The 23,404-nt window shown below is 35.7% G+C and overlaps 1 protein-coding gene and 1 long non-coding RNA gene across 2 annotated transcripts; one reads left to right on the top strand and one right to left on the bottom strand.

Annotated features, from left to right (window-relative positions):
- Positions 1-9,552: 9,552 nt before the first annotated feature.
- Positions 9,553-10,592, bottom strand: LOC121250837. Its single transcript, XR_005937861.1, has 3 exons — positions 10,276-10,592; positions 10,023-10,093; positions 9,553-9,784 (listed from the first exon to the last, which is right to left on the bottom strand). It is a non-coding gene; the product is annotated as an uncharacterized LOC121250837 (long non-coding RNA).
- A 9,667-nt stretch (positions 10,593-20,259) lies between these two features.
- On the top strand, positions 20,260-22,217 carry LOC121249542 (glycine-rich cell wall structural protein-like). The gene is made up of 3 exons (XM_041148242.1): positions 20,260-20,279; positions 21,064-21,396; positions 22,130-22,217. Exons 1-3 carry the CDS (start codon positions 20,260-20,262, stop codon positions 22,215-22,217), a joined length of 441 nt encoding a protein of 146 aa, XP_041004176.1.
- The last annotated feature ends 1,187 nt before the right edge of the window (positions 22,218-23,404 follow it).

The raw sequence follows: 23,404 nt of genomic DNA, 5'->3' as shown, positions 1-23,404 counted from the left end.
AAAGCATATGATCGATTAAATTTTTATTTTATAAATTATAATATGAAATAATTTCATATATAATTATATATATTATATATAAAAATTTAATATATAATTATATATTATATATAAAACTTATATATATAATATTTTGTATAATATATAAAATAAATTTATATATATTTTTTCCAACCGGTCCGATTCGGTCTGGTCCAGTCCTGAAAACTACGGAACTGAAACCGAACCGAGTCCGGCCGGTTTTCATAATATAGGAATCAATTATGAACTGGACCGGTTCAAATCGGACAGACCGGTCCGATCTGATCCGATTTCTCGGTTTAAATTTATACCCCTACTAGCTAACATGGTTTACTTGTTAATGTAATATGATTTAAAAGGGCAAAATGAAAAATAATAATAAATTATATATTTCAAAATTCAAGGTTCTAGTTTCATGTTCCAAATGACCACACACGCACGTGTGTATATATATATATATATATATACATACACTAGAATCAACGTCCAAGGCACATTTTCCTAGTTAGGAGAAAAAAAATTAGAGATTACTAATATTTACAAAATGTAAAAATAATATAATTTTTTAAATAAAATGAATTAGTCAATAATGATAACCAAAACGTTACAGTAATATGAGTAGTATAGAAATTAAAAGACTTTGGATACTCTAGTAATAGTTTTCTTAACAAAATATATAAATTGTAGAATTCAATTACACTACTCGATAACTCAGGGAGCACTGAAAAATACAGAATATTTTATTTTTATATTATTCTCACGTTCTTTCATCATTCAAGTAATCCTTTTATATTTTAAAAATCTCAAAAATATTATAATTGTAGAAAATCAATTTATCTAAATGATTTTAATTAATTAAGAATATTATGAAATTTAAATTATGTTAAAAACTCTAATTATTTATATAGTTTTACTCTCTTAAAAATATTTAGTAAAATTTCATCATTTATTTAATAATGAAAGATTAATATTTATAAATTAAAGTTTATTTTAAATTTATGATATAATATTTATATTTTAATTATCTATTTTAAGTTAATTTATTTTTAATATTTTAATCTCTACAATTGTATCAAATCTAAAGACTCAAGATAGAGGATTGAGATTTAAATCTCAAAGCCTAACTTTTTCCCTCACTTTTTCTCTTCCCTCTCTCTCCTCCCTCCCTCCAGCTGCACGCACCTCTCCCTCACGATCTCTCTTCGCCTTGGCTCCTCCCAGCGTCGTCAGCAGCCGTTGTTGCGCCACCACCAAGCACAGTCACAGGGGGCCTTCCTCACGCCAATCTCCTCCCCACAGACCTCTCTCTCACTCCCCGCAACAGGCCAAAGCCCGTAGCCCTCTCTCTTCCTTTCCCTTTGATTTCCGTCCACTGCGCTGCCATGAGCAGCTCCTGCCAGACCCACATGGATGTTATATTTCATAAAACAAATAAAAATAGGGCCCAGAAGAGACCTGATAGCACCAAAATACCACTCCAAATATGGCAAAGAGAGTCACGCATAAACTCTAAATAAAATGCAGAGCCATGCAAGGTTGTCGTTTCCAAGCTCTTGCCATCTGGGGGTAAAAACACTCTCTTTCTCTCTCTCTCTCTTCTTTCATGTCTCTTTATCTTCTTCTTCTCTTAAATTAACAACCCTCCCTCCCCTTTCCCAAGTTTACCAGGTAACCCCAAAAGCCAAAGAGAACTCCTCAACGAGATAAAACAGAGTCTCGTGTGTTGACACGAATCGGTTTGGTTTTCTCGCTTTGTAAGGGTTTTGATCAGTTGGGTTTGAGGCTCTCGAGAATAGGTAGAGGAAAGATTGAGATGGATCAAGAATGCAAATAGCAAGCAAGTCACATTCTCAAAGAGACGGGCTAGCTTGCTCAAAAAGGCTCAGGAACTCGTTCTCTGTGATGTCGAGGTTGCCGTTATATAAAAAAGGGGCAAAAACGTAATACAATCGGATACTGAGGGACATAAGTGTAAGATAAAATTGCCAAAAAAAATATTGTTAATTACTGTTCATAACTCTATAGCCTCTTTTAAGTATAAGGAGATACACTAGTAAGGGGTGAACGACTTGGAAGAATAGGAAAATTCTTCCTGGAAATAAAACTTTCTTGTAAAAACAAATTATAGCGGGAAGAGTAATGATATACACACAATACATTGCATAACACATTGCACAATAATGTTATAAAATGAGCGTATTTTTGTAAAATGATGTTACTTTTATAATATGTTTTACAAAAATATCATTCATTTAAAATATAGCTGTGTAAAATATTGTGAAAAATGTTATGTGTAAATCATTTTCCTAGCTGGAAATAGACATAAACCGACTGATTGACTGTGCAATGGACAGAAACATAAATCTTGATATTGGTAGGCATTCATTCAAATTCACCAAGGGGGTGAGAAATATGTGGATGCATAAATTGAACAAAGTACATAGGATGGCAAAGTAAACATACAAAGTAATTAGAATATGTTCATAAAGTATCAAGTGAAACAGTACAAAGTTAAAACAGATCGTAAATTCATGCAAGTTTAGTGAATAAGCAAAGCACGACAATTTATATTACAGTTTCTTTAGCCAACAATAGATGTCATGCCAATGTTTCATTAAGTTATTTAAATAGAAGGTTGCGCAGTTTGGTGGGAATCTCTTATGATGTGGTTGTCGAAGTTGATCTACTTCTGCACCAAGGCGGATGATCCACTCCTTTTCTGAAACGTTCTGCAATATTTTGGAGATATGATAAATGGTTCTGTAGGAAATGAATTTGAGAAATGATAGTTATAGTCATGAGTGTGCAAATGCCGTGCAATCGCTTTGAAAAAAGTGAATAAATACGAGACCCACATGAAAAAATAATAATTTTTTAATAGTAGACCTCACTCTTTTTCAAAACGACTGCATGGCACTTGCGCAATCCACGACTGCATATAGCATTACTCAATGAATTTAGGGCGTCAATATGGCTGTTATGGCAGGAAAAACAGAGTGAGCAAAAGCTATAAACACAAGCAATTGGTAAACTAACTCTCTATGAAATAATTAAATGGAATAGGTAAGGTGTCTTCCTAAACAGATGTGCCAGCATACATGATTCTCATCTTGATAATGCTTTTATTTTTTATTTTTTAAGGAAAAAAACCATCCGGAAAGTAGGGACATTGAAATGTAGAAAAATATAAGCTAGTTCTATGATCTGGAAAATTTATTGTATTGTTTGCAAAAAACAAACTCCATGAAAGAACAACATAATTTTTTTTCGGTAAGTAGAACATCATAAAATACTTATAGCAGCTCTATTCCCAATACAACATCTTCAAAATTATACTCTAAGCAGACAAGGAATTACATGTCATGAAATCTAAATCAAAACATGATATCAAGTCAAGAAATTTAAAAGCGATATGGGAAGCTAAATATGTTCGGCTTCTCTACAATCAATTATGACCAAATACTTCACACCCTTCCAAAAAACACAGAAAATAAATCTACCAACCTTGATGTCTAATGCTTTAAAATTTGTAGCACAAGCCATTTCAACAAGGTCTTGTATTCGAAGATGAAATGAAACGATGCATAGCAATCAAGTTCAACAAGTCAAAGCCATTATAGAATATATAGACAAAACCTGCTATACAATTAAATGGAAGTATGCGCTTGATTTCATTAGTAATTTACTGCTGGACATTATGGACTTGGATTTTTTTACAAACCAGCTCTAAAACACAGCCCCAATTCATAATAATCTATAAAAAATTCATAATCACATACCCAAACAAAAATTCATTCTAGAAAGGGCTTTACGTGCAAGGCACGTTTGCCCGGTTGGAAGAATAAGAAAGTGTTACCCGGATGGTGTTGTTTATCGATGCTGAAAACACCTCATCATTGATGACATCCTCATCAAAACAAAACTCACGCTTCTCCACTTATGCAGTCAAGTCCACATTTAACATCAAAGTAAAAAATATGCTCTTTCAACATGTCTCTAAGAGTGTGTTTGTACAAAGGAATAAAAGGGTTGGGGAGGGGGGGGGGGGAGGAGCTCAATATCAGCAGCAAAACTTAACTTCAAAATCAAAATTTAACAAAACAAATACAATGTATGGTGCTTTGTAATGAAAAATAATAATTACCTTCAGTTTGGGTTCATGGACAGGCAAAGCATTGTCATATACACTTATTATATCCTCCTCCTTCCGAGAAATCTGCTTTTTGTTCAAAGGCCTTTTACGTACCTAATATAAAAATTAGAACAGAATGATTTTAGGATTTTCAGCAAAAGAAAATTTGATGAACGAAATCTCAGCTAGTTGCACAAGCAAGAAAAGTGACAATTATCTGTACCCATGTCCAATCAAGTCACAAAAGAAAACTGGGACCTGCATATGCCCAAATGCATATGTAATTATCAATAAGTGATACACCAGGTTCATGGTTCCAACTTCTGAGTAACATGTGCTGATAAAAAAATTATTAGTAAAATATACTTTGATACCACCACACATAAAGGGAGAAGCCTCAAAGAGTTCTGAAATAACATGCTAAGAGTGGAAATAAAATGATGATCCATATAAAAGGAAGAGATATAGAACACACTTTCGACAGTGATAAACTCATCCTAACCTTCTTTCAACAACATATTGTACAAAAACTGGTAAAATTTTATACCAAATATAAAAGTGGCGTGTAGGAAAGCGAAATTTGTTTGGCTGGATGTGATGAAACCTTACTTCAGTAGGATGGCTTACAATGATATCATCAAGCTCTAATCCTTAGATTTTATGCTCGACACTTCACATTGTTCCACTACCCTGCAAAAGTCATTCAACAACACCAAACTCACATTATAAGTTATAAAAATGAAAGCGCACCACCCTCAAGAGAATAAACTATGGTTATTTATACATTTGATTGGCATCCGCCAAAACATGTCAATTGCCAGAAGCAAGAGTTCACTTTAATTCGCAAGCAATCCTTAATCACAGGAGCAAGCAGAGAAATCTATGAAGGATGTACTGATATTAATATGGGCAACAGATAATTACATGAGGGAGGATAGAAGAGTACTAACATGCAAAACCGCATTCGAGTTTGAATCCTTAAAGGGAAAAGAGGCAGACGAGGGCTTGATTGCCTCAACATAGTCTACAAAATCAATAGAGATTTCTCCAATTTTACTGATGATCCCTGCACACGCCCACCGAACGAAAAATCACATACTGACCTCCTCTCACAATGCTACACACGAAAATAAAATAGAGCACGAATACACAAGAAATTGTATCCAAAGGAGCGAGTATTCTTTTGAACAAAAATAAGTAAAGTTTACCAAGCTCTAAACCTAGGAGCTGTGCAAAGATGAAGCAATAACAACAACAAAAAAAAAAAACAAAAAACAAAAAACAAAAAAAGAGAGGATCTCGACAGAGATGAAGCACATATTCGTGAAAAAAAATTGGTGGGCAACATTTGGGGAGATTAAGTAAAAACTCATCGATAGGATCTTCGAGATGAGGGGAAAATCGATAGGAAAAATCGGTGGGGGAAATCTAGTGCTCCATAAGAGGCAATGACAATGTCAACATCAACAACGATGACATCGGCATCATCAGCGGAAGCCGCAGTAGCAGCAGTGGGGACAACAACGGTAGTGAAGAGAAGATGACTTGGGTTTTGAGGATTTGGCTAATTATGTCTTGCATCTTGTGAAAACGTGAGAGAAATGCAAATGCAGACAGTCTCGTTTGGGACAAGGGCACGTCTCACCTCCTCGCTTCAGTCGGCCTGGCAACACATCACACCACCACACTATATAATACAAAGGGAAGAGAAAATCTGGAGAGCAGCCGACTGTTCCATATCAGCTGGATCACACCTTACGTGGTCTAATAAAATGACCAATTTCTCTTTGTATAAAAAAGCACGTTCCTCTCTCAGATTTTACCAAAATTTGAAATGCCCAGCAGACCTCATCTTCCCATCCCTACCCCGACGTTCCGTCTGTACTCCTCCCCCACTCCCACTCGCGTCGCCCCTCCCTCCCTCCCTCCCTCTGCCAAGCCTCACCCTGCAACGCCCCTCCCTCTGTCCAGCGCTAGCGTTACCTTGATAGGGACTTCGGTCAAGACCCTAGACACCAAGCTGCTGCGCCTCTCTTTGTGCCATGATGACCAAAACAATCTGCCACTTGCTTGACGGTTATGGTGATGGCTGATGTTGGATTAACTCGAATGGGTGTTCTAGTGTTGTTTCTAGACGAAATGCTTGAGGGCGGCTCAGAGCAGTTGGGCAGTTCTAAGCAGTTTAGTGGGTGGTTGGCTAAGTGGTTGGTGGGTTAAGGCAGTTTCTGATGCTGGCGGTTACCTCCTACAAAGTAGGGAGGCGAATCTGGTGAGACAAGTGGCCAAATCTGGGCGTGTGGCATGGGCAGTTAACCATAACTGTCGTGCTTGTCCCTGCCCTTACTCCAACTCGACTATGGTGGCCTGTTGCAGGCTAAGGACCCTTCAATGGCGGTTTGTGGCTGCCTTACGTGTTGCCCCACTCGAGTAATGCAAAATGGTCAGCAAATAAAAGTAATTACTATGCACTAGAAAACAATCCACGATACTGAAATATCTCATAATTGCATTGATAAAGGGAAAACAAAGATAGCAACGGGTTGCCCTGATTCACGAATTGCATAGGGTTAACCTTTTCCTTTGGGATTCACGTATTGCACCCAATGGAGCCTAAGTGTCTGAGCACATGATTGCCTTAAAGGCTTACAAATGAACTTGTCCAAATGTTCTAAGATAAAGCAATACAATGGCCTAGTGCCTTATTTATACTAGCAATCAAATAATAATAATTACAAAGGAAATAACAGTTGTTGGTTCCACGCCTCTTGGTTGAGACCTCATGTTGTTGGTGAGCCATGAATGGCCCGGATGAGCCCACGGCATGGGTTGCTTGCTAGTGTGTGTGGGTCTTCAGGTTGGCCTGCTGGGTTGGTCTTGGTTGGTCCTTGGTCCCTGCATGTGTGGCCCGGGTTGGGCGTTGTTGGTGTGATGCTAGGTTGAACCATGGTGGACTTGAGCATGGCAGGCTGCTACATGGCCCAGGCTAGAGTGGCTTGAGCGTTGGTCTGCATGGCCCAGGCTAATGGTGCTTGGGCGTTGAACAGCATGGTCCAAGCCGTGTGGCCTAGGCGTTGGTCGGCATGGCCCTGGCCAAGGCCAGGGCATTGAGCAGCATGGCCCTGGCCAAGGTCAAGGCGTTGGGCGGCATGCCAACATGCGTAGGCCTGCTGGGTAGCCACGCCGTCAATTCCACATTGGGTGTGCATGCACGCACTGTGTTGGCGCCTAGGCCATGCATGCGCGCTGTGCTCATGCACAGGCCATGAATGCCGCGGTGTGTGCGGGTAGCCCATGCGTGCATGCTGCGCTTGCGCACTAGGAATGCGCGTAGTCTGCCCGCGTGCTGAACAAGGTCTAACAACCTCGCTTGCGCTGACTGTGCGTTGCCTGCTTGAGGCTGACTGTGGCCTAGCATTCTCCAAGGGCTCGGCGAGTGGACAATCAAGCCATGCCAACAGAGCCCCCGATGGGCTGTCTGGACATGACAGGGTGCTTGTCAAGGCATGGCCCGTGGCTTCCCACCTTGGGGTTTTGACATACCCCTCGTTGGCTTCTTGGTCTGCCCAGTGTCCCGCCTCTGCTCGTGAGTACGTGAGCTCTTTTTCACCGCGCCTCTGCTCGTGAGTTTGTGGGCTCTCTCTACTCAGCTTCGTAGGTAACTCCACTGTAAATTTTTCCTTCCGTATTATTATTCTGCTTGTGTACTGAGAGAGGTGAATTTTGGGGCAAATTTTGGACTTCGTGAGATGGTTATTGTAGCTTAGGGCATGGAGTGTCGAAATCATTTGCATCTTTAATATCTTCATGTGCCGTCATAAGTAATTTGTTCACATTTATACAAAAAATAGAATTTTTACAAACAACGTCAATCTCTCTCTCTCTCTCTCCCCACTGCAATGGTTCTTGAAAAGCAAGTTCGTGTAATATTTCCAGAACTCTGGAGAGCTTCCAACTAACGTGGTTTGTGCTCCAAAACTTGAGAACTGATATTGCTACCTGGTGAGACTCTCAATGCTTGAAACTGTCCAAGAAAGTTTGAGGATTAATGGTTTTCATCTTTGAATTATTATAGTTCTGCTTCTTTTGAATTATTCTCTTTAATGCTATAAAATTATGTCTCGTTTCCTGTTTCCCATATATTTTTTTTTTGTTGTCTTGTGGGCTTGAATTATTGGTTGTTGATTGTCTTTTTCTTTTAATAATTTCATTATTGGTTAATAGTTATATGAGGATTATGGTTGCATCTTTATGATAAATCATAAATGGGTTTTCTTTAGTTTTGATGAACTTGCAAATTGATTGCCCCAGATTTTACCAAATGATAGATGTCCAGAGTATTAACACCCCAAATGCTACTTTACAAGTTCAGTCATGGAAGTAATAAGTTTTCAATGTGTAAGGAGTCTGTAAGTTTTCAATGTTTGTTTTGCTTGAAAGACTTTGTTCTTGGGCAGGGCTTAGACACAGCTGAAAATGGTAAATTCAAGGTCATCCTCGATTATTGGCTAGTACTCCCACCAATTGCTCAATCTAATTTCCAAGTTTATAAAGTACACAAGGCTGGTTTCAGTACCATAGCTGATGTCAATCGTTTTGAACCTTTGAAGAAAAATATATGCATCCCACATCTCCACTAGTTTAGATTCTGAAACAAAACTAATTGCAATTGGTTAAATTTAATGATCTGAATAAAAAAGGATAATCTCATAGTACATTTTACAGAACTACGTCGATGAAGACACAAATATAACTTCCATTGCTTGAACTCATGTTTTTTACATGACTGACATGAGTAGCTCCAATAAGAAAAATTAATTAATTTTTTGTTTCCTTTTACAAAGTTACGAGAGCAGCAGCCGGAAAACTACGGATTTCTTAGGACTCAAGATATTCTGGCTGTATATCTTTTGCATGATTGGACAGTTGCACAAGAATCAAGCAATATGAAAGGCAAAGAAACTCAAGATGAAGCTAGATTGGATATTATTTTGTTGTGATTTGTGCTGTAATTATTTTATATTCAAAAAACAATAATGTATGTCGGTCAGTGCTAAGATGTGGATATTAGGTCATTTGTAATGTTCATCTAGTTAATGTCTTTTTGAAATGTTGTAATGTTGTAATATTTGTAAAACATTTTGGAATGTAACTTTGAATGTTACTTACAAAAACATGTTTATAATGTAATTGTTTACATTGCATTTTGTTGATTGTGATTGTAATGATAACAATATCTGTCTCAAATTATATGGTAATCTATCCAAAATCATAGGGTAATCTGTCCAAAATTAGAACCAAACTCTGCCAACAAATATACTAACCACAAAAAATAAACTAAAATTTCGCAAACTAGACAAAATAATGCAGGACCAATAAATTTAAAAAGTGTGCAATTACAAGTGTGCAATAAATTTAAAAGAGTTCTACTTGAGTTACAATAAATTTAAGAGTTACACTTGAGTTACAATAAATTTAATGACTGCTACACTTGAGTCCACACAACTATTGTTGACTGCTACACTTGAGTTACAATATCCAATGGCTATAGTCCACTCATTGTCGTGCCCTTCCACTCCCATTTGCTATTGTTGACTGCTACACTTGAGTTACAAAGTTATGAGGCTTTGCTAGCTGCAGATAAAAAAAAAAAAAAAAATCAAATGTTTGACAACTACAACATTTAGTTTTTTTTTCATGAGGGAAAGAAGGTTTTTCTTGTTTAGTTTTATTTTTATTTTTTTGAAAAAATCTACTTTCTTCTACATCAACTTTTTCTATTCATTTTTCTTCCTGGCTAATTCATCCTAAACCAGAATCATGTACAGGAGCTAGGATTGAAAGTTCTTAAGAAACAATTCAGGATTTTCACTTGGGATCGAAGATGTTCTTTGTAAGTCCCAATTTCTCTCAGCACAATGGTAAATTTGGTCATAACAGGGCCTGTAGTAGCAGAGAAATTCAATTTAAATTAATAGACACCTCAATCTGCATTTTGAGAGCCATGAATCGTGGATATTCTAATCTCAAAGTGTAATCTCTAAAAACTGTCAAGACAAAGAGTTAATTACCATTTAGCAACCAAAGAATATAGAATATAGCCCAGCATGAACAAATTGACATACCTCCAAAAGCCAAACTAATGGGATCATCATGCCCTCCACCAAAAGTTTCTAGTGCACCCACAAAAGCAATATCCCCCATCATATTCCTCCCCAAGTCCTTCACTGTGTGAGGACAAAAAAATGCGATTAAAACCCCTCACAAACTGAAGGTCCATAGGATAGCAAAGATTACCTTATGCAACCAAAAACATTAGGAACGACTCAGAAACCGCTAAACAAAGCTTATTTTCAAAAACAGGATCTAGGTAGAGATTCTAATTTACATTGTCAACAATTTTATTCAAAATGATAGCAATAGCTAGACAATTGACAATTTGGAAAACTTTCTATAGCATGAATCTATGTCTTGAATTTATTTTTAGTAAGTACTAGAGCTTGAATTAAATTATTGATGGATGATAAAGAAACACGTTTATAAATGTGGACATAAGTACTAATCAAAAAATAAATAAATGTGGACATACGTGTATTTTCGGCACCCTTTGTAAAACTTTAAACTTCGCACCCTTAATGATTCAGCACTTTTCTCCAAGCTTTGTATCTGTTTAACAAGAAATCATCAACAAGCCACAATACTTCAGAGCAGTGTATAAATCATGAATGCAATAAATTCCACCAAATTATTTCAACCATGTTAAAAGGAAGTCAGTTGATAACTTCCTTTTAACATGGTTAGGCACTAATTAAGAAGGGGGGGAGTGCAGATTTCATATCCAATATTTCATTTCCACTAATGTGAATATGGTTAGGTAGCCATGAATTTTTTTAAACAACTCAAATATTTCCAGAATCTACTTGCAAGAACCAAAATTTTCTATTGTTGCAAACAACACCATTAATTAAATAGTTGTTCTTTAAACAAGCCATAAAGAAGCTGGTTTCATTCAAGTATGATTTACTAATTGAAACTGTATGACTTCTAACCAAAAGAGGCAAAGAGAAGGAACAAAAAGTTAGTATTATGTGATTGAAACGCATTTACTTTGCATCCATATTCCACATGAATCTTAAACTACCTAAAAAAATTAAATGGACAAGTATCTTGTTACAAAAATCGATCATCCTACATAAATAAAAGCATGCAAAAAAAGGTGGGACAAAAAAATACAATGAAAGAAGAGCAATCAAACCATTGGAAAGATCATGAGATGCTTTCAGAACTCCAAGAATAGGTCATGGTAGCAATATGCTTCCATGATTGATCAAATAAATTTCAGTTTGTAATCTAAAGATGCAAAACATGAAGCATACCGTAAGTAATTTGTATAAGATTATTCAACTTCTTCTCCAACATAACCTGCTTGCAATATTAAAACAAAAGGCAATTAAAGCATTATTTGTCTCATTCACTTGAATGTAATGACCATAAATAAACAAATACATCACAGAAGAAGACATCTTCTCCAAGATAACCTGTTTGCCGCCTGACATTGTTAATGAGGAAAACTGTGCTTTTGAAGCAACAGAGTCGCCTGTATTGGGATCATGGAAGATTCCAAAACTTGATATTAGCACGATCTATCGAACCAATTAGTTTGAGAGATCTATGCACACACAATTTTACGTGCGTATTGTTGAATAAATTTATGTTATTTCCGAAGCTCAAGAAAAATATTATCTCTTCCCGAAAGAACAGATGATAAAATTTTTGCAGCAAGGTTTTAGATATATTCATATTGGATCTGTCCAAATTGCTGCCAAACCTTTAACAAGGAGAGGTATCAATGCATCCGTATTGTTTTGTTTAAGGGATGTCAGATTCAATAATTTTGAAACAAGTATTCTTGGAATGATCCAATCCTCTCTAACGGATGGACCAGTCCATTTTAATTGTTAACCTGATTTAACACTTGCTCTTGATGATGAACATATTTCAAAATATTTAACTTTAAACATTTTAACTTCTGGATATGATATGCTTAAGGGTAGCAAACCCCTTACTTTGATTTACAGGATTTATTATCGTATTTTAAAAACGAGTTTAAATCCAAAAGCCATTGCAAAACCCATCCAGGGAAAAACTCTTCTGATCCAGAGTTCAACCCCAAATGTGGATGTCTTAACTCCAAAAATGATTCTTTGGAAAGACATAACTCTTCCCAAAGAATGGATTTTGGAAGAAGAAATCTCTTCCATCCCTCGGAACCCTGTTGAAAGTTATCCAAGTAACATTCAACAGTACCTGGATAGAACTGTTAAAATTAGTTTTGATCAGACTAGATCTCCAGGGCTAAGAAGAAATTCTTTTGCTAGATCTAGTTCTTCCTTTGCAGGGTCAGAAATTCCAGTAAGAAGAGACCAAAATCTCAAACAATTTCTGAAAGATTCTGTTAAAACAACCCAACCTGTTAATCCTGTTTTAAAATTGAAAGGATTTTTCTACGTCCTCTCAGGTTACTTATGCTTTTTATTCTGCATAGGATGCTGGATCCTCTAAAGACCAGCCTATTCATAATGAAGCCGATAAAGAAGATGACTCATCTTTATCACCTACAGCTTCATATATGGTAGCTCCTGTTGCACCACAAGTTCATCACAGCTTAACTGTATTGAATAAACCATTTGCGTTTGATCTTGTTTATCTTTTTGAAAAATACAAACTTTCAAAAAACAGTGTTAGGCGAAAAGCTTATCACACAAAGTATTCTGAAAAAGAAAAACAACGTGTTAAACGGAAATGAGAAGAAGAAATGAATAAGTAGCAAAAGCATATTCTTTTCTTTGATTTTGTTGAAAATATTTATGTTTCTAACAATACTCTAAATGTTGTTAAAACTGATTTTGTCAAGGAAGAAGGAAAGATGGTTGTTCAATCCAGCCATCCACATTTGGAGACTGTTCTCATCACCCATAAAGGGGTTGAGATATCTGCTTCACCTTTCAAAATCTCGAAAATTGTTTCCAGAGATCCTGACAAGGACAAGATTCTCAAAGAAACAAAAAAGGTTATTTCCCAAAATAACTTTGTGAATCTTGCTCTTCATACGATCGGACAACAGTTAGATCGGATTGAAGAAAAGGTTGAAAAACCTGATCCTATTCCTTTGGTTTTGACTAAAGATCAACCAAAGAAAACAGTTGAAAAACTTTTGATTATCTTACCAGAAAGTCGTGCCAAAATTGATTTTAAAAATCCACAGGCAAATACTCTTGATAAGATTGATCAAATGCTTAATGATCTGAAGAGAGAACAGCCTTCTACTAGTGCTTTGTCTAACAAAGACATAGAATAAGAAGTTCTTGTTGAAACTACAGATGAGTCTTCTAAAGATCGCTCTTCTAAAGAAAATGATCTTGATTTACTTGAAAAAAATTTTCAAGATATTGTTTTAAAACCTGAAATAGCCAGATTTTCTTCAAAAGGACCCAAACCAATGAGTCTGACGAAAAATTGGTATTCCAGGCCTACTCCTCCTGATTTACAGTTTAAAGAGAAAGTTTTTCAAAGCCAATCTTCTTACTCTGCCGACAAGGTTTATGAATAGAATATTAATGATTTCTTTGAATAAGAAATCATGAATACTATGAGTAAAATGTCCCTTGTAGCAAATGCTTATGTGAATAACAATATTAGACAACCTGATATTGCTAAAATTTTAACACAAGGATTTTCCGATATTTTAAGAAATTGGTGGGATAAACACCTAACCAGAGATGCCAAGGAAACCGTTCAGAACACTGTCAAGTGTAATGATGAAGGGTTACCTATTTTTGATGAATCTATTGGATCTGCCCAATCTGATGGAGTTAATACTTTAATCTATACAATTTTAAAGTATTTTATTGGCACACTATCTGATATAACTAGCCGCATCAGCGATCAGTTAAATAATCTTAAATGTCATCAGATGTCTGATTATAGATGATACCAAGATGTTTTTATGTCCAAAATAATGTTTCGGGATGATAGCCAGAAGGCTTACTGGAAGGAAAAATTTATTGATGGATTACCTCGCTTGTTCGCTTACAAGGTGAAGGATGAACTTACTATTGCTGGGTTTCTTAATTACGATGCATACGCCTATGGTGATATCTGTGCAGTAATCAAGAAACTTGGTATTAGTATGTGTAATGATCAAAAAATGCTTCGTGAGCAGATGAGAAATAGCAAGAAAGTCAAATACGAAATGTGAACATTTTGTGAACAATTTAGACTTCCTGCTATAGCTCCCTCTAAAAGGAAGCATAAGTTTTCTAAACCTCATGGTGGTATCAGGAGAAAACCCCATGATAAATTTTACAAGAAAACTTATAAAAAACTATTTTCTAAGCCATTTTCTAAGAAAAAGAAATTTAAAGATTTTTCTCAAGGAAAATGTTTTATTTGTGGCAATCCAGGACATTTTGCTGACAAATGCCCCCAGAAATCCAAAACCTATGCATATATATATTGAAATATATATATATATATATATATCTCAGTACGCTAATGAAGTTGACATAAACATCAATAAATGACTCTGTATAGTCCAAAAACATAAATGCTTGACCATACTCAAAATATTATTGCAAAAAGAATTCAAGTATGTTTATCATACAATGGTTCTAGGGATATTAGCCCATTTCCAACTTACTTTTTGGTTTGAAATCTCAAATTTGAACAACAAATCATTGGTTTCCACATTTCAAAACAAAGAGGCTGGCTTAAAGCTAGATAAAATCCTATGGTCATTGTAGCATGATCAAACTGCATTAATGAGTGCAGTAACAAGTATCACATGTTATGAAATAATTATTATTGTTATTTTTAAGTGATTACTACTGTTAGCTGCCTGAGATGCTATCACTTATAGCTCAAAACTGGCCAGCAACTTGTTAATTACCATAATTCCGAAATCTTGATCACACAATGAAGTTTTGAGTAGCCAGAGATAGGAAGATATGACAACATTGGCCAGTGGATTGAACCTTGTAAAAGTGACGTGATACTACTTTTCATGGACCAATCTAATTACCATTCTAATTCTATATCATAACTGAGAGCACTAACCGACCACACCAATCATAAATGCTTTCTGATAGAGGTTTGTAGGAAGTTATCAATCTAAAAATAGCTCTTTCATGGACCAATCAAATTACAATTATGTTCCATAACATAACTGAAGTTGCATTGAGATAGCTTCAATAGAGGCCATTCCTTAATGCTTGAGAACAATTTACACCTACAGTCCCGGAGAAGGTTTCTTAGATAGTAATGAAGAACCTTTAGAATAAAACCGGTACAATCTAAACACATCAAATGTATAAGCAAGATAGAATCACATAACTTTTTATATAAGCCCTATTTTTCCTATCCAAAAATCAATGCAAAAGCCATATATCCATGCACTAAGATGTTTTGATATTGCAGACCCCTAAAAGATTACAGAAGGGTCTCTATTTTGCCTTGTTCTACATATCAATATTAAAGTACACTTCATGAAAAAACTAGTTTTTTTTCACTAAAACCATCTCATGGAGTTTCTTTGATTACTTTACATCATTTGATTAATTAGTTTACACAAATTTTAATAATCATGTCGATAATGACAACTTTTGGTTGCTAAAGTTCTCAAGAATCCTTGATATACAGCAGCCCAATTTTAGCCTAAAAATACATACCTTATTTCAAGTGAGCTCCTAATTTCTAAAGCCTAGCTTTAAGTACTGATTCTCACACATGGAGCAAACGGTATGCCTTTCTTCTCAACTAAAATAAAATTACACTGTTGATAACAGAAGCTGAATGCAATAAGTTATTTTTGGAGGTTACTTTTTTGTGTGTAATAATTGACATGTTACTACATACCACTTGGAGTCATTCTAGTACATGCATGAAAAGGTATGTGAATAAAGTTGTTTCATGGCACTTGGTTTTTGGAATTCTGCTAGGGATCGAGTTAGTTAGCTAGCTAGGTTGATATATATGTCTCTCTCACAAAGGTGATGATTGGCCACATGCTTATGCACGTACATGGGAAGTCTTCAAAAGATTTGTCTAGTGTTTGAGTCATGAAGTTATATCACACAAAATTCATTACCTGCTGGTTTTTTGTCACTTCCTTGTGCTATGTCTAGCAGTTTTGTTTTTTCTCACCTCAAAAATTCCTCTTTACACTTTCTTATCGATCTGCAGAGAAGTTTTCAAACCCAACCCAACCCTTTATACATAAATACTACGCTTTATGTTATTTTAATAATAGAACAATGTTTCCCCAATGATAACACTTTTATTCTTTTGATCTGACGGCTTGGTTACTAGCGTTAATTATAATTGCATGCTAAATAACTTGGAGATTTTATTTCTACTCATTTCTAGCCATACTTCTAGAATCTCCTCAAAGTTTTAGACCAAAAAACCATTCTTCTCTAAGGCTAATAGTTGTGGTGTTTTATTTAAAATGCATCATGATCCTACTTATTCTTTGCATCATGAATCATGATGCATTTAAAGGCGATGATGTTTGTATTTCCTACATAGACCAGGTTATATTCAACCAACTCTCACTCTCCAATAAATACATATATTAAGTACCTTTGAAATGAATAAGGTTTGAAAACCTTATTCATTCATATATTACTAATTTATTGCAACTTGCGGATTTCACTATATGGACACCTTTGTTTTATCATTGCAAAGGTATTTGACCAAGAGTTTATTGGTTTAACCTTAAGGGCTAGCATTTCATTTTTTCTATTGTTGTATGTTGTCCAGTCTGTTTTGCTATTTGATAGCATATTTAGCAGATCAGCCTTGTAGCAACTGCATGCAATATATTGTATAAACACCAGGCATGCTAGACAGAGAACACTCACTGAATTCCAGAGACTAAACACCAACATCAGAATTTATATATACTGGATGAAATAATGTCTTATTCCATCTTCATCCTTAAAATTGCAGAGAAATTGATCTCCTAACTCCCTCCTCCATAATATATGAACAAATTATTAAGTCTATAAATACTGAAATTTATAGGTAATTAGACCATATTTACAAGTTATGTACACTTCTCTAAAACCCAGAAATATATTCTATATATATGTATATAGAATCAGAGAGAGAATGAGAGAGATTACTAGCTTACCCATAGGCACGGATTCCAGGCTTAGACAGAAAAATAAAGACATGAGCACAGATTACAGGTGTCCTTTATTCTTATAAGCCACAACCATTTTGCAGCAATACATGTTTTCACTACCATACCATAGCCATAGAAAATAAAGAGGTAGAGAAAACAGTAGGAAGAACATAGTCAACGAGATAGAGACAAAGTCCATTGAAATGATAGATGGTCTAATAAATTTCTAACACGAAATTATGATTAATAAGCACCTGTAATGGACATGTAAGTTTTGGTATTGGTGAGTGGGGTAGCTCAAAATATAAGGCCTGAGAAAAGTTTTTCTAATGACATGAACATTTCTTAACCTACTTTTTTTTATCTTCTTCTTTTTCTTCTTCTACTTTCTATTATTATTTTGCAAACTTGAGAATTTCTATTTTAAGCCAAAATACTGATGATATTAGGAGCACGTCCTGCTTTTTCTGGATTAACATTTGCTCGGTCGAGGATCGACAATGCTTCCCTATATATCATTAGTTTGTCTTCCTACTATTAATGTAATTTTGGTACCTTTCCAGTTTCCATTATTCAATATATAATGCCATAGAGGTATGATTAGTAATTTCTAAAAAGGCTTTAGAGCTCTGCTTTGCTTTCTTCTGTACGTTTATATGGCTACTTGATGAAAACACGCATAAGTGCAAATTAACCTGATCAGTAGCAACGCTAATAATTGTTATCATCCATGAGAACGTAAATTGAGTTCTAGTGCATAATTATGTTTGTGATTCATAGTAACTATCATGCAGATAAATGAGTTTGGTAATTAATGCAGATCATCATCCTGGCTAGAGCTATGGTTTGGCCTTTGACCACCAACATATTTTCCTTCTTTTTGTTAAAATGAAATTTGGGAGCACACATTCAAATTCCTAGCATACTCGCACATCAGGTTATATATATATGCATCCAATCAATTCAAGCTATTTTACAAACAAAAAATGAGTATACTTTGAAGGTGTAAAATTTCATAACTCAATAATCTTTAGCACATAACATTCTAAATTTAAAGGCGATGAATCTGAATGTAGGAGTTAAAAGAGTTGGATTCACAAGGGATCAGAACATAATTAATGGGACACAAGTATTCAAGAAATATTATGTATATTTATGGCTAAACAGAGACAATGAAAAACTGTGAAGAAAAAGCTGGGCTCATGAAGCAGAGATACACACACATAGAAGAGGCAGCAATAGGCGAGAGATTTACCAAGGGGAGAGGGAGAAACAGAGATTTGAGAAGAGAAATCATCAATAGGCAAAGATTTGAGAGGGAGATGCACCTTTACTGGAGTTGACAGTAATCAATGCCCAGGTTGTGAGTGGCGGCAATTGGCGGTAGTGAGGTTGAACGGGACAGCAACTGTCGGCAGTGAGTGGACGTCGAAGGGCGGCGACGCAAGGAAACCACCGTCGACGTAAGGTAACCACCGTCGGCAGCGAGGTTGCAAGGTGAAGGCAAAATCCCTAGTACTTGCTAATTGAGGGTTGAATGAGTATATGCAACGAAGCAATACACACCTTCCGTGAAAAAAGCTCTTGTATTGGGGCACAAAAGTAGTAATTCCCAAAACCTTTTAACACAAACGAAATCTCGTCGCTAAATATCGTTTTTGCCCACGATTTTTCACTCGACGCATGAAATCTCGTGATATTTGGCAAAACTTATTGCGACGACAGCGTTTTGTGCTGTTTCCCACTATTTCCCACCAGCGGTAGTCATAGAGGAAGAAATCGTGGGAAATTCCCATATTTCTTGTAGTGACTCCAATATTGGGAACATGATGGGTAACCCACGCTGCATGCAGAGTAAATTATATAAATAAGATAAAAAGGTATTAATTATGGGTGCTTAATCCCACATTAGCTAGCTACTTACTAGGTGAAACAGGTTATTTTATAATTAATTACTATAGAGAAGCTAGCTTTATTAATTGACTAGCTAGGCTAGGCTTTTTGTGTGTATACAGCAAACGCGGCTAACGCCTTTTTTAATTAGTCATTATACATGATATCATAGCCACATGCATAATAAGGAAGGCTAGCTAGGCGTGTAACCCACGTAGAGTGGATAGGTTAAGAAGGTATATAGTCGTGGGTGTTAAGACTCACCTTGGCTACAAATTAATTAATTATTAGCCTTTTGAAAATGATTATAGCTTATGCATTTTTCCCTAGTCGCTATATATATCATCTAATGATTCAAGAATATCCAAAGCCATGCATGCCTATATACACTCCAATATTAATATAACTAGTTAATGTTACAGTTGTCCCTTAGAATCATTTCAAGCATATATATTACAATCATTTTAGTATTGGTGGACTCAAGTCCTACATTTATATAATATATTTGGGGCGCTGGCTCTTATAATATTTGTATATATAAGAAGTTCAAATCATATATAATTGAATCCATACTTCATAAAGGACATGAAGTCGTTAGAGCTGGCCCATATAAAATCGATCATTCATATATGAAAAAACCTCCCAGCTTTCAATAAATATAGGATCATATTCACCGGCCACATTCATATATTCAATTTATATAGAGCATGCATGTTTGGGTAATGAGATGAGATAAGATGAAAATTATATAAATAATAGTTAAATGATTTGAGTTAAGATATTATATTAGGTTTTGAAAAATAAGAGAGAAAATGCTGAATACAAATATTGTAAAGTTAAAAAATTGTTTGAATATAATTTTTATTTTAGAATTTAAAAATTTTGTATTATTTTTTATATTTTATTTAGAAGTTTGAAAATTTTGTAATGACTAAATAAAAAAAAAAAAAAATTTTATGTTTAAGTAAGATTAAAAAAAAAAGAATTTAAGATGAAATGAGTTATTCTCAACTCATCTTTATTTCCAAATATGACGTCATTTGATGCTCGGTGTTCAACCACAAGTCCACTTTCCTTTTTAAGCATTGTTAATTATTTTAGTTCATGTGCGGCAGGCGTGCTGCATGCATGTCCAGTAATTGGTACGTGGCATGCATGCCATGGCAACATTTTGATTGGATGAATTAGATGAAAGAAATTAACGAATAAATTCGCAAAATCTAAGAAGAAGACGATAATATTACAAAATGCATGAACTGTTTTGAAATTTAACTCAAATGTTTTTTTATCACTTTCAAAAACCAACACTAGGATCAGCCGATTATATGATCTATTTTGTCGGCTAAGAAAGTCAATGGTGCCAATTATTAGTTGGTCCAAACCTAAATACTGGATCGGTTGGTAAGTTGATCGAGCAAGAAAATTCCAACTAATTTCATTCAACCGAACTATATATTATATATATATATACATATACATACTAGGACAGAGCAATAATATTTTTTGATAATGATAGTTAAGTGGAGAATAATAATTATATGGTTGCATAGATTACAAGATAAAAACATTTAGATTAATTTTTGTTGTCTTCCAATTTAAGTGGTGTTCGTTACAGGTTTTTTTTTGTTTCTCTCAAGACAGGCTCTCAAAAATAACTTGATGGTGGAAAAGGTAGGTTAACTCACTTCTTTATTGTAGGTTGAGATCAAGAAGGCTGAACCAAAGAAAGCCTCAAACCCAGCTCCTGTTCCTGCTTTTGGTAGTGAATCTAGGGTTCGTTCATACAATGACGATTTTGGTTTGGAAGTGGTGGTTTTGCCCCTGCTTCTTATAGGTCACTTGGCAGTTTAGGTGGTAGATTTGGTGATTGTGGTGGATATGGTGGCGGCAATGATTATGGTGGTGGTTATGGGGGTTTTGGCAGTGGTGGTTTTGCTGGTTATCGAGGAGAGTCATCATATGGCTATTCTAGTTGCTTTGGTTCCTATATGGGAGCCCTTGTTGGGGGGTATGCTGGGAGTGGGTTAGGAACATATGGACGTGGAGGTGGGGGCTATGGCAGCTATGGTGGTTCAGGCTCCCCTGTTCCTGGTTATGGAGGACCAGGAGGCTTGTATGGTGGTAGGGCAGGTTATGGTGGCAGTAGTCGTTACCATCCTTATGCAAGGTAGATCTTGCTTAAATAGGAGTTGCTTGCAGGTTTCCTTATCTTCAGCAGATGCTTTTTTGTGATTTCATAGACACAAGGCACTTACTGCAAGAGCCACTATCTATAAGATCAGATGAACTAGTTTGTTCGTGTTCGTGCTTTGGCTTAGACAAGTGAAGTTAGATTAGCATATCTAGAGCTTTCTGCCAATGATTGAAATGTGATTATAGATAGGCATCTAGCTTGTGGTCTGTATCTGCGGTTGCCAATTTGTTGAGTTAAGACTTTCGTCCTTGTTATGAGATATTAATTGGTTAGAATCAATGTGGAGTTGAGAATGCATTATAGGTAAGTATACTGGATGCGTATTCGACAGACTGCTTCCCATGCTTATCTTATTACTTTTTAGTTTGGTATGCTAGTTACTAAGATGTAACTACCATTACTGGGTTGTAGTTACAATGATCTAGATCTATTCTTTTGATTGCCCACGTAATAAGAACTATGGATTATTTTGGAAAACATCAAGGTCCGGGATTTTTCTTTTTCTTTAATCTTTTAGGAAAACTTATTGGGGCTTCTAGAAGTTATACTCTACCCACCTCCATTAACCTGTCATTAGGAAAATGGCTGAAAAATTGTAGCTTATATATGACTGATCGGGGAGCCAAGTCCTGTATAGTCAATCTCAGAAAGACCATCGAACGGTTGTGTCGGTGGTTTATGACTGTTTTGCTGTTAATTTTCACAGTTGTGGTCTGATAAAGAGACCTAAGTGCTACAGTTTGAAAATTAAGAATGCTGGAATGAAAATGACTTCCAACTTCAAGGGGTTGTGAGTCTCTCAAATCACTCAGCATCTTGAAAGATAGTGCTAGGGGTGGACAGCGGGGGCTTGCCCCCTACTACTCTGCCCCCGTCCACCCCGCCCTCGCATGGGCATGCAGGCTATCTCGCACCCGCCCTCAGCATGAAGGATCCCTAGTGGGGGCAGGGGGCATGCTGACCCCAATAGAGCCCCACCCCGCTCCGCACTCTCTCAAATTTATAATAAAAAATATTTTTTTTATATTTTTTTAAATAATAATTTATATAAATATATACAATTTATTAAAAACTTGAATTCAAGTTAATAGATTGTCCTGACCTCAAAAATCAACCTTTATATAGGAGGTCAATGCAATACAATAATCATTTTTAATGAATGTGAGACTTACTTAAGTCCTGCATGGTGCGGGGTAGGGAGGGGGTGCTTCCACCCCGCACCATACGAGTAGCACCCTTAGATGGTGTCATGTGTTTGGACCCCTTCTATGAGTTGATTGTTGTTTTTGGCTAGTTGAGGACGGTAGACTGAGGGATTTTTTTTGTTGTTGTTGCCTTTGATTGCAATGCTAGCCTCGTTTAGATTCAGAGATGAATTGAGATGATTTTAGATAAGTTAAATAAAATATTGTTAAAATATTATTTTTTAATATTAGTATTTTTTAAGAATTTGAAAAAGTTGAATTGTTTATTATATTTTATATGAAAATTTGAAAAAATTATAATGATAAGATGAGATGAATTTTCAATCCAAGAATATAATATTTTACTAGGCTGATTGTGGTCCGAGAGCAGATGGATTTAATGACATAAAATTATAAGCTGCAAAATATCAACAAAATTCCCCCTTATACGTCAAATTGTTTTAAATTTGTGGTTGGTGACATCAAATGCTATGCTAATATCTCAGGTGGACTAAATCCAGAAGTTTTCCCGGTAACTTGTCTGATATTTGTCTAGAAACCTTTGTGTTTGAATGAGATGAGTACATTGGAAAATGGTAGTACCTAAATCCAGCCCATAAAGACAAACCATAGGCATTTAGTGCCAGCTGTACATCAAACCAAGTCACGAAGAAGTTGTGGGCCACAAATACCAGTACCCATTGGTTTTTTTTTTTTTTTTTTTTTATTTGACTGAGAATTCAATCCAAACCGGGAAGAACCACTTCTGAGGATAAAGATGTACTAAGGCTTCCTTA

The sequence above is a fragment of the Juglans microcarpa x Juglans regia genome, chromosome 2D (assembly GCF_004785595.1).
Source record: "Juglans microcarpa x Juglans regia isolate MS1-56 chromosome 2D, Jm3101_v1.0, whole genome shotgun sequence".
NCBI classification, from domain to species: domain Eukaryota; kingdom Viridiplantae; phylum Streptophyta; class Magnoliopsida; order Fagales; family Juglandaceae; genus Juglans; species Juglans microcarpa x Juglans regia.
The sequence above is the reverse complement of the archived record's forward strand: the minus strand, read 5'-3'. Positions and strand labels throughout refer to the sequence as shown.